Below are 13,152 nucleotides of genomic sequence, written 5' to 3' on the forward strand. Positions count from 1 at the left end.
ACTTTTGTGTGTATTTTTAAATCTGCAAAAATAAAACCAAACATGTAGGCTGTTATTGTTCATTACTGACAGCCGGACTACATATTTTCCTCTGAAGATGAAAGCAAAGAAATGCACTTAGCATTATTCTGATACTTCAGCTTGTGGGCGTTAAAACTGCAGTGGACGCTTTTATACATCAAAGTGGTAGCATATGTGGTGTGTCTTAACAACAGCAACATAAGCTACCTTTAAATTGTTTTCCAGTGTAGTCACAGTGTATTTTTTGTCTAATCATTATTTACACTGATTATTTATCCCAGATTGCGTTACAAACACTAACAAAAATACGCTCCATTAGTTTTTTTCCTCGAGGACCCTGGTTTAATATGTGATATCAACTCTAAAAGGTGAGTGACTGGGGCAGAAACATGGTCTCAATTCACCACTTTTGCTTATTATCAAACAATTCAGAAACTCTCTGTTTCTCATCTGTCTCTTCATCATCTCCTTCTCCATCTGTAAGCATTGTGCAGTAACCTAAATCTACCCTCAGAGCATGTTCCCTAAATGCATGTGACCCCTAAATGTGCAACAGAAAGAGCTCTGTGGTCAGAACATGCAGTGCTGCACCCTCAACAGTGAAGCAGCCCGTGTTATGATATGTTAGGACTCTGCAACCTGGCTCATGTGTATTAGCATATACCAACCTCACAGTTCCCACTGTAGGAGAAGAAAGTAATCAGACAAAATGAGCAGCTTGAAGGACAGAAATATGTGCAGCTGCCTACGTTACCAGCCATCATCCGCTATCTTACATCGAGCTGATTGGACGAGGACACAGACATAATGTAAAATGGTAAATGGCCTGTATTTGTATAGCGCTTTACTAGTCCCTAAGGACCCCAAAGCGCTTTACACGTTCAGTCATCCACCGATTCACACACTGGTGATGGCAAGCTACATTGTAGCCACAGCCACCCTGGGGTGCACTGACAGAGGCGAGGCTGCCGGACACTGGCGCCACCGGGCCCTCTGACCACCACCAGTAGGCAACGGGTGAAGTGTCTCGCCCAAGTGTCTCGCCCAAGGACACAACGACCGAGACTGTCCAAGCCGGGGCTCGAACCGGCAACCTTCCGATTACAAGACGAGCTACCAACTCTTGAGCCACGATCGCCCACATGAAACATGAAAGTCACATGACAGCAACAGCATTTTGTTTTTGAACGGTGACCTTTATGGTTGTGCAAATACTACTCATCCCTAACGCTGCGTAAATGCTTTGAGGCTGACTATTGGTTGCTTCTGGACATTCCAGGGCCTGGTTGCCTAGGTAACAATATAATGTATTTACAACTAGGTCATATGTCAATCCATGGTATTCTGTCCTTTCATTGGTGGTCGCTTCAAGTGCTCGCCTGAAAATTTATAAAAGTTTATCTCCGGCCCTTCCTACTTCATGTCGCTGGTGTTATTTCACCCGCAATTGGCGATTTTTATTTTGACAGTCAGTTACTTTTATTAGAGCCCATCCATCCATCTACTTTTGCTTATCCACTTTAGGGTCACAGGGGAGCTGGAGGCTATTCCAGCTGTCACAGGATGAGATGCGGGTAGATCCTGAAATCCTACTCACTATTCAGTAAGATAAGGCAGAGCTACAATTTCTCATATTTCATCAGGTGGAAATTTCAAATAATTTGCATTTTTGTTGGACAGTTATAAGACTAGTTGCCACTTAACTGTCTTTAAACAGATACTTAATCATTTCTGTTCTCGCCCCAACATATCAAGAATTTATGCTTTACAGTACAGTATGTGCACAAATATGAGTGTTGTGCCTTGATTCAGTTCCCTCTGCTTCCTGCAGGGGCGTTCACGTTTAGCCCTGCCCAGTATGACACTGCAGAGGATTGAGCCACTATGCCATGGTCAGTGGTGCCCCTTCATTGTGATGTGATATGACTGAACCACAATACACTCGGCATAGCCTTTTTCAGGTTTCAGTTATCAGCATAAGAGCTCAGACTGATGATAATAAATGTAGTGTCAATGTTGTCGCTTCACTAGAAATACTGTATCTCTCTGTATTTCCTCAGAGCAGATGCACTGCCAGGATTTGTTTATACCATACAGTCCATCAGATATAACTGCAGCCTGCTTACTAAACAGTTGCATGTTTCATTTTCTACAACAGCCCATATGGGTCCATCGATGTCCATGTGTCCTGTCAAATTTCTTTTGGCTGTCATTCTGCAGGGCCATCACATACAATATCTAATTTTCTACTGGCAAGCGCCGAACGCAACCATATACTTGCCCTGATGGTGTTAATAAGCCTCGGTAGATCAGAAGAGTATCAACTTCATCGCAATATCGACCATAATGGATTAAAATGATAATTTCCGGGCACAACAACCCGAAATTAGCATTTTGCATGAGTGATTTCTTTGTCTCAAAGTCACTGTTTTGTTTTGTTTTTTACATAGTGTTTAAACACAGCAGCTCAGCGGTTAGCACCACTGCCTGACAGCGAGCAGATCCTTGTTCCAGACCAGGCAGAGTTATTCTGTGTGGCATTTGAATTTCTTCGTTTAATCTTCAAAAGTATGGGGAAAAATATGTGTCAGAGATGGTTTTACCTTGGCATTTAATAACACACTAGGTTAACGCTGACCAAAGATATTCCTTATTTCAAGGGTTTCACTTTCTGATTAAATAAAGGTTAAAATAAGAAAAAAGTCTGTGGTCAACATAAGCTGCAAAAACAAAAGTGTCATAACAAAGAAAAGTGTCCGCTGCTGGACTATTGTGGCACTTTGCAAACCAACTTTTCAACTATTCAGCACTCATCGTATGCAGAGTGTCATCATCTCTTTTTGAGGGATTGCATGGAGCATGTCCCCGTAGCCTCTGTGTTTATTGAGTTCGCACAAGCCCAATGCAAGCAGGCACCAATGCAGAACCACAAATTGTGCATGAGTATCATAAACATATTTTACACAGACGATAATCTCTCTGGCTTTTTATCAGAGATGACCAGAGAGATTCCATGTTGGCCGATAAACAAAAAAAGTCATGTCAGTTACTCATATTATTTTTAATTTATCAAGTTTATTGGTAATAATAATAAAAACAAAAAACATAAGAACAACATAGTGCGATTAAACTGAAAGCTTTCTGTGGTATTACAGCATATTCCAGGATAAACATATGTCTTGAAGTATCACCTTCTTTACTCACAGAAGCACACAAAGCAGTCACAAGGAGCCACTAAACACAGTGATGCGATAGCGACTGCTAAATGATGCATGGACTACAGCTCTACTGACCAGTGCATCCAGATTTATGTCACTGCAGGCAATCAGAGCCCTTAACACAACCGCTCAAAGTCAAACATGTGCAACCTTGACATGCAGCCTGGGAAACACTGGCTAACCCAATTACATCCGCAGCTTTAGACGAGAGGCTGATGTGCTGTATAAATCTCCTTAATACGAAACAGATCGTATCAGGACAGCGAGCAGCACAGAGGGCTGCGGCGCTCCCCTGCCTATTTAAAAACCCCTCTGTAATACTTTCTGCCCTTGCCACAGGCTTCGTTACGCTTTGATTAAGTAAGTTTTGTACTTGAGTGTTTAATACAAGGACTAATGCATGAATCAGTTTACAACAAATATGGCATTGAGGGTCATTTTTAATCTTCAAAATGATTCTAATGCATCTGAACCTTCTGCAAAATCCTTTAACGGGTGTTTTTAAAACAGAGATATATCACCAGCTAATACAAGACACACACACACACACACACACACACAAAGCCAAAATGATTCAGTGAACAGTAAAACACATCTTTTCTTTTGTTCCCATATGTACAGCAGTCTTCATCTTTTGTTCCTAAAAGCTTTTTAAACCGGAGGCTCATTGGTAAAATTGCAAAGAGGCCTAGTTTTCACTTTCCAGAGCAACAAGCTACGTGACAGCAAACAAAACAAGAGCAATTTCCTGGGAATTAGTTCATTATGTCAACCACATTTCTATTATTTACTCATAATCTGAACCATTTTTTTGTTACGTTGGTATATAATTCTACTAAAAATGCCATTTTTATCAAATGTGCATGTTGTATCTGTTCCTGTGTTTAACTTAATCCGACCTACGTACAACAAGCCTGAATTTGGAACCCATCGTTTACATTTCAAAATTAAGATGGAGAGGGAATTTCAGGAACACTTCGAGACAGTTAATTCCTGAATAATTTTCCAAATAAAAATACACACAAAAGATGCCATATTCTGTAGTATAAACAACAGAAAACCATTGATGCCTAAAGAAATTTTAGAAACACAACTCTGTGTAAACATCTGCTTTTCCGGTGTTGCACTGAGAGCATTTGTTCTGCTCTGATGACGGCACGCATCGATGAACGAAAAACGCTCCAATCTTTTCAACTTTCTCACAATTTGCAACTTCCTGTATCCATTATTGTGTAGGTAAGTCATGCTGACTAGAGATTTGACCGTTCTGTCCACCTGCACAGAGATTAGCTGCTCAAACGCTTCCTGAGTAAGGTTTTGCATGTATGGTAGATGGCTTTCATACATGACATTTGGATAGTATTACGACAATTATGGATACATGTATTGCCATTATTCATATTAAAGTCACACAAATTGTGAGAGAGTCACAAGAGAAAGAGCAAAAGTGCCCCAGGAGATGTTGCTAAGATATTAGAGGAACCCAAGAAAATCACAGGTGTTGTTACATCACTACATCAGTAGGTCAAAGTCCACATGAAATACTCTTTTGTCATTTACTCTGTGTCTATCTTGACTTAGGTCAAAGTCAGACTCTATGCCATAATATTTGCAGTAAATTTCAGAGTTGCACTATAAAAAAAAAATTGAATGGACAAAAAAACAAAACAAAAACAGAGTGACACTGTAAAAGGAAATGTGCCTGCGAGGCTACATCACTGGGACGGCCAGCTGCACTTACCTTTTCAATTTTGTCCAGCCATTCCTTATTCTGGGCCAACTCGGCCATAAAAGCCTGGTGCTTCAGCCATTTCTTATGAAGCTTCTGGGTCTCGTCTCGACTGCTGTCCCTCGCCATTAGCATCTTCTCATACACCCAATCCCCCAGCTGGGTGAGAGACACAGATACAGAAGGAGTTGTCAGTACAGGACAGTTACAGTAAATAACTGAGGAGCTGATGCTGCACAGAGGAATTCCTCACTTTAAAAGACGTGACCAGACCAAAGCATTCATCAGTAGGTACATATATTATTCTAATTCATGCATATATGATTCCATTAATTTGTTATGCAGAAAAACTGAATTATAAATAAGGTGCACTGTAACTAAACAAGGTCAAACACACACACATTAAAATTTAATGATGCACAGCAAGCACATGTAAGCAGACACACGTGTACCAACAAGCATGGCGGCAGGGATCTACATGTGCACAACCCCTCACAGACAGTATCCTCAGCTTCAACACACCCATGCAGAAATCACCCCCCTACACACGCACACCCCCGCTCTCCATCAAAGAGTAAAATGTGTACATTTTCCACACGGGGCCCATCTGCGAGAGGCAAACGGTGAAAAAAAAAAAAAAAAAAAAAAAAAGAGCCTCACGCCTGCGCTGAGAGCATCACCAAAATATTCAGGTCAGCATCGGCTCCCTCGTCTCTTCCTCATCAACATTCTCATTCCTGCGTGTAATATTTCCACCTGCACCGCCAGCCCCGCACCTAAACCAGATATGCAAATAGAATAACCAGTTTACCGGCAGTGTTTAAGATCAGCAGCCCACGGGGTTGTGGCAGCTGCAGGCAGCCGCTGGTATCCGCATCCTCGCTCGTCTGCTGTCACACGCATGCAAAGATGCTCTTCACCGCAGAGCCAGAAAGAAAAAAAGAAAAGAGAGGACGGAAAGAGTTGAGGGGTGCCTTCTGCAGAGCCAAATACCCTGGGCAGTGATGCAAAGGTGAAGGGAAAACGCCAGGCAGGAGGGTAAATAACAACAATCCTGGAGAGAAGAGACAGACTGGAGACTTCAAACTGAGGCTGCGCTACCCTCTCTTTCCTCTCGCTCTGTCTCTTTCTTGCACTCAAACAGGAGAGAGAGGAGGGGCGGGGGCAGAACAGTGACGAGGGAAAGAGTGAGGATGACTGAGAGAAGAAGAAAAAGAACCCCTCCTTCCCAAAACAATAAAATGGCAGGCAGCCGAGCCAGTACGCGGGCGCCCCTCCCCTTTCCTCACACCTTCAGCGAGCGGGCAGCTGAGTGAGCGAGTGAGCCAATCAGCTGGTTGGAGAAGAGATGAAGTGTATAAGGAGAGGAGAGGGAGGAGCTAAAGCCTGGGATTAGAATTTTTAGGGGGGCAGGGGGAGCAAAGCCTCCGGGCTCACCCGTCACGGCTAATGATGCCGAGCTGGGGAAGGCGGAGGGGCGGGTGTGGACTTGGTGCACGAAGATGGATGAATGAGAGGGGCTCAAAGCTTTAACTGATTGAAGCCCATCAGTGTGCATTAACAGCTGAGCTCACGACTCTTCTACAGCTGCTTTTGTTTCATCTTCTCCTCCCTCTCCATGTACATCACCTTCTTCTATCATCCCTCTCTTCCTCTCTGCAGCAGTCCCAGGCAGCTGCACTCTCTGTCTCCAGCTTGCCTGACACTGCTGCAGTGGTAAAGCACAGAGAACACCGAGAGAGAAACAGCAAAGGGACACTAAAAAGAAGGGGGCTGATAATGGGCAGAGAGGTAGGGAATGACTGAATGATATATTTATATGTTTGACGGCTCTACTGCTCCCCTTTCCTTAAACAGGCCACGGTCAGATTTCAGTCCACTTTCCCTCAATCTGTCACATCATCCTTCACCTATCATCACACAGAACAGACAGGTAACAGGCCTCACATATTTGCACACATACATGAATTTGCAGACAGATGTGTGTGTGCCACTTACTTGCAAAGGTCATGGGTGCACACACACACACACACACACACACACACACACAGACACACACACAGCCTGCAACTATAGCGGTCATGGAGGGTCACAGGCTGATGCCTCTAGAGAGTGTAAATGAAATGAATGAGCAAGGAGGAGGAGAGCTTTTAGGTGCATTGGGGGAAGGATGAATGAACAGCTGACGTAAAAAGCAAAGAGAGGGACGGGGTGGGGCGTAATGGAAGAAAGAAGAGGGTCAAAGGAAGACTCAGAGTCATCATCATGCTATCAGGCTTCATCACTACTTCATCACTGTCCCCTAATTTTCCACTGATAGACATAAAAAAAATGTACATCAGGAAAGCCACCTTGGAAAACTGTGTGTGTGTGTTTAGGTTTTAAAGCAATGGACTTAAGGAGAATGTTTGGATAAAGACTAAAATTACATTTCTATACGTCACACTTTTTCACAAAACACAGGTGTAGCTATGCTGATGTGTGGTAGTGTCTGTGAAGAACCAAAGGCTCGAAGTATCGCTGTTTCTTTTTTCGCCCGCAGATGCTAAATGAAAGGTTATCAGCAGGATGAGCAACACCTGAGGCCCTTTAAAACTTTCCCAATCTCGCAGTCGGTCTCTCTAATGTGATGCCAGTGTCAATGCTGAGGACAAATTTAGAACCAGCTCCACGAATTTTCATCAACAAAGAACTGATAGTGATGTCAATAAGGCGTCACCACAACTTTACTGGAGCTGATGTTGGAACCATGTGACCATAGAAGTGTTTATAGGAGGGATTAATGCTAGAAGCTCTCCACTGACTGACCAATGCCGCTCAAAGATTCTGTCTGCCGTGATCTTCTTCCTTCTAAAGTTAATCCAGCTTCTGCAAGTAATCCTATGTATTTATTCAACTTGTAAAAATATAGTGTTTCTCATTAGACACCAATGCAGATCTGACTCTGCCCTGTCACAGCGTCAGCATAAACAGGGCTTTTGACACTCAGAGGTGTGATTCCTTTTCTGGGCTTGGCTACAGCTGTTGATGTCTTTTTTTGCACTCCAAATACACTGTCACACATTCTAATGTGCCGATTCCTACATGCAATTACAAAATGCATTGCATTGCCCACTTTGTTGATGGCAGAAGACAACAGTGTCATTAAATGAGAAGACCCAATGAGTTCAGGGCTAATGCTAGTTCACTGCAGATATTCTATGAAAGAGACCACAAAAGGCTCAAGATATCAGGAATATCAAACTCAGTACTTTTCCTCCTCAGCATGCAAAAAGTCATCCAATCTAAAAGCCTCTGTGACAAAGCAAAAGCACTGGCAGGCTTGAGGGCATTTACAGAGTAACTTAACATGTGCTACATCTATCTTTATAGATACCCACTATATTTAGCCTGTCAGCCTCTGGGCATACACCTGCTCTTTACTGAGAACAGTTCAGGAAGGGAATCCAGGTGAAAAGCCACTGCATGATCTGTAACTCAGTGTACTTCTTTGGTCCCCTTTTGTCCTGAAGACATTGTTGGACTGTGGAAAAAGTGGAAGAGACAGGCTGATGGGAAACTGTAAAGATGCAAGAGGAGAAAAATCAGCTTTGTTCTTTTCAGCTTTTTTTGGGCTGACGTTGACAACATGCAGCCACTATTTCCTGATACAGTGTCACATGTGCAAGTTCACTGAGGGGCCCACCATCACCACCCTGTAACACCATCTGTCCTGTAGCCCTGCTCCTTTCCATCTCCCCTTCATATGGATTGTCCAGGGTATTTCCAAAATATTCATCAGCCACAACCTCCTAGACTCTACAGGATATTTTAATAAATGCACAAACTTCTGCACAAAAAAAAAAAAAAAAGAAGTATATCAATCCTTTAAAGAAATATATTTTTATACGGTCATTTCATGTTGAACTGCTCTGTCCACAAATAAAGTGGTACATGGCTTTGGGGCTGACAGTTGCTAGTAAGCACCTGGTATTATGGGTGATCCTATAAAGTGTTTACCAACCACTCCTAAATCAGTTAGTGGTTTTCTTTACAAGTCGGAGCAAAAGAGAGGTACTTTGTTTAGTCTCTCACCTCAACGTTAGGTGAGAAGAAAGGAAGTGCTGAAATTCACAGATGGTGAAATAGGTAAAAGCACAAAGAACAAAATCCAGGAACACTCGCTAAAGATCCTGCGGTGCAAGTATGATCAAAGTGCTGAATACAGGGGTGTCCTTCATCTACCCCACCGACCAGACCGAAGCGTTCAGTATAAACTGTATATGTGATGCAATTTTGGATAAAACTATCGGATTTTGTTGTAAATGTGTCAGCCAGTGGATAGAGAGCAGCAGTGAGTAACAGGAAGCACGAGGACGCAGCCTGGCCCGAACAGAAGAACACACCCTGCTAGCAGAGAGCTCAGGTTCCTACAGACTGACGCAGTGTCACTCATCCACTGTACACACACACACACACACACTTACGGACACACCGACACACACTCAGCCTCCTTTTGCATGCTGTGTTTCTAGAGATATGCATTCAACGCTTCATGTACACACATAAACAAGACTTTGACACACGCACACACGCACACTCATGTATACAGTGAGATACACTCTTCCTCCTTTGAATTAGTGATGAGGGACTGAGCTGCTGAATTATGCAGGAGGCACAAAGAGAGAAAGTTGCTGAAACTACACATGGTTTTGGCCCAGAAGGAGGTGACTCTGCTGGGTGAGAGAGCAAAAACTGCAGGGGCGAGCAGAGGGGAGCCGTGTGCAGCGTAAACACACACACACACACACACACACACACACACACACACACACACACACACAGGCAGGAGGTGTGGACCATATCAATGATACTTTCCAACAATAGCAGTATGATTAAAGCGGGCATGCTCAGACTCCATTTGTATCTCCGCTCACTGTTAGCATGTGTTTGCACAGCATAAAGCTGCACATAAAGGACATTTTGAGGAACATAACACCTCCCCCAAAAACAAAAATATTTCAATAATTCTTTTTAACCAGTTTTGCTAACCGAGGCTTCATTAGCTAGAGCATAAAATACATTTTTGGCTATGAAATGGTGTGAAATAGCAGGAGAACGCTTTGTTTTCTTTCATAACCCCTCGTCTTTACTGTATGACGGCCATGTGCATAGTCAGCCCCCAAAGGCCCATTCTGAGCCAGCAAAATCTCTGCAGTAACTTGAAGAGATGTTTACTTTTGAATCTAAAGAACAGGGAAGAAACTGATAAACAAACACAGATTTTTGGGGTTTTCCTCTCTATTAACGTAGGGCCTTATCATACAGTATTAAGCGCCTTGAGGAGACTGTTGTGATTTGGCGCTATATAAATAAAGCTGAATTAAATTGAACTGAATTTTTAGCCTTTTACCTCATGACAGTCCTGGAGAAACCTCTGAAGTTCCCACTGGTCATTCAGTTTTTCCAGCCACTGCTGGGCCAGCCCTCTGTTCTTGTTTCCCCTGAAAAAGCAAAGGAAAAGGAGACTTCAGTCAAAATAACTCTGATTTAATTTCAGTTGTTTAGATGTGTGTGTACATTAGAAGCATTAGGTATTTACATCAGATTTAGGCTTAGTGTTACGCATTATAAGAGTGGTTAACTGAGTATGTGCCCAACAATCTCTACGATTGCTGTCGATTATAAAATATTTCACAAGCGTGATCAGTATCAGAGAGACATGGTAATGTTGCTAAAAGAGATCCATGTTTACTGCTGTTAACTGTAGATAAAGTAAAATATAATCACTTTATTTCTAACAAAAGCTAATGCAGTAATTATTATGTGAGCTAAATAAAGTCCATAAATTGCACTGTGCTGTGTTCATTTGTCTGTCTCCAGCACAAAAACAACAACATATGCTTCTTCTCATTTCTATTGTGAGGATACACATAGAAATCTATAGCCACAAATAACCAGCCCCACCCCCCTCACACAACACGCTGCACAATCTCAGCTTTCACAGAGATTTCACGGACGGGTGTCAGTCCTGGACCAAACACACCACACTCTGCTTTCTGTCTTTTGTCTTGCTCTTGCTTTGATTTAAATCCTTTAGCTGCAATTATTCTTTGTATTATGTTAGCGCGGCAGTTTTTGCGCTACGGACCGGTTTATGTCCGACAATATTTTCACGGACCGGCCTTTAAGGTGTCACGGATAAGTACAACAAAATAAAACCAGTACCGGTACCAAAAAAAATAAGATCTATTCATAACAAACGGGAAGAGACCCAGGGAAACGAGTTAATGAGAAAAACAATTAAAAACAAAACAAACAAAAAAGATAAAAACCCTGAAAACCATAAATTTCACACCCGAGCCTCAACTCTCACGGCCCGGTACCGGTCCGTGGCCCGGGGGTTGGGGACCGCTGCTTTAGAACGTACAGCTGGGACTCCGTGTTTACTACAAGTAGCCTGAGGCCTCTTGACAAACAGCAGGTAACTTTTTCAAGTTACCAACTGCTTGAAGTGCTTTCCTGTTTATAATTTGAGATTACTGTTATATACACTATGTAAATATATAACCGGTATAGTTCAATAGAGTAAAGCTACACACAAAAATCCTCCAACTTTCATTCATTCTAAATGTGTTCATAGACAGTGTTAGCTGCCAATGAGAGAATTTAAATGTTTTGATGCCTTTTTGATTAACATTAAACCTCAATAATGAAACTGAATCACTGATCATCACCGTCCTCTGTTTCAGAGCTTCTAGTTACAAACGGTCATCAAAAATGTACGGGAACAGTCCCATAAAAGTCTGAACACCTTCCTGATTTCAGTTCGGCTCTTCTCTTGCTCACGATCATCGTCCTGTACCTTTCTGTACCATTTTTCAACCCGGCTGCTATTTTTAGGTCACTGCTCCTGGAAGTACCAAACTCGTGTCACGCTTCGGGTGAGTTGCAAGATCAGGATTGTACTCATATTTTTTTCACATTAATGAGATGTTGCAACCAGAATTTGTTCCCCAGGGTCAAACTGACCATGCACAGTTCCGCTGAGCGTGTCAAAACGATCGTGTCATCATGTGCTGGCACACCACGCACAGAAAGTTTTCTTAAGGTCAGTAGTTCTTAAGGTCCTTCTCCACGGCTCCCTCCTCCAGCTTTTTTGGAGGGATACTGAGGCGTTCCCATGCCATCTGGGTCTGCCCCAGGGCCTCCTACAAGCTGGACATGCCCTAACCACCTCAACTGGATCCTTCTGATGTGGAGAGGCACCAGCTACCTCTAAGGCTCATCTCCACTGCTTGTATCCATCAACTCTTTCAGTCTCTACCTATAACTCATGGCCATAGATGATGGTTGAATGTAGATTGACCAGTAAATCAGCAGCTTCCTACCAGCTGCATCACACTGAATGAGTTGAAGGTTTTTACTCAAAGGGAAATTTGGTCCAATTGAAATCAGATCAGGGCTTTGATTTTTTTAATAGACACCTTTTTGTCGTTTTTTTTTAATCACACTTCATACTTCAGACTATTAGCACTTACATTTCTTTTCTCTATATTGTTTTGCATGTACAGCACGTGGTACCTGTTGGCAAGAGTGTCGATGCGCTCCTTAATGCGTTCAGAGTAGATGTTGTTCTGGCTGATCAGACTTTCTCCTGCCTCGATCACAGCTTTGATCCTGTGCAGGTTCAGCTCCATGGTGGTGGTGAAGTCCTTGTGTTTCTTTATAGCCGCTTCCACTGTTTCCACTGTGGTGGGCAGCTCCACGTGAGCGAGCGCAGACTCCTAGAAGATAAAGACAGGAGAAGTCACATGATTTCTTTTTTTTCTGGTTCAAAAACTAAAAGTTAAAGTGAAAGAGAACAATAAATGTGATTGATACGAGTTAATATTGTTATTTTCAAATACTGGATTGCCGTTATTTGAATCCACATTCAAGTGTACATCCTTTTAGATAGTCAGCTGATCATACATTATCCATGTTTATCAGAAGGCTATTTTTGAGGATATCTGCGTTAGTGGTATGGTAACATATATATGACCAATCACAGCTCTGATTGGTTAACTGATTTTATAAAGAAAGATAAGAGTAAGAATTCATCTCTTTGTAGAATTATGAAGCAATAACACAAAAATAGGCTGAGAGCAACACAGAAGTTGAGGTGTGTGCAAAAGGAAACACGCAGTAGTTCAGCAAGAGCCA

General features: G+C 42.5%; 1 protein-coding gene across 4 annotated transcripts in view; it reads right to left on the reverse strand.

Annotated features, from left to right (window-relative positions):
• The window catches only part of sptbn4b (spectrin, beta, non-erythrocytic 4b), a 111,636-nt gene that overhangs the window by 44,009 nt on the left and 54,475 nt on the right, over positions 1 to 13,152 (reverse strand). For all 4 annotated transcript variants that reach the window (XM_026191934.2, XM_026191932.2, XM_026191933.2 and 1 more), the window contains exons 23-25: positions 12,532 to 12,734; positions 10,361 to 10,451; positions 4,981 to 5,127 (exon numbers count right to left, since the gene is read on the reverse strand). In XM_026191934.2, coding sequence (XP_026047719.2) covers positions 4,981 to 5,127; positions 10,361 to 10,451; positions 12,532 to 12,734 — 441 coding nt within the window. The remainder of the gene's footprint in view (positions 1 to 4,980; positions 5,128 to 10,360; positions 10,452 to 12,531; positions 12,735 to 13,152) is intronic.

The sequence above is a fragment of the Astatotilapia calliptera genome, chromosome 14, assembly GCF_964374335.1.
Source record: "Astatotilapia calliptera chromosome 14, fAstCal68.1, whole genome shotgun sequence".
Lineage (NCBI taxonomy): Eukaryota > Metazoa > Chordata > Actinopteri > Cichliformes > Cichlidae > Astatotilapia > Astatotilapia calliptera.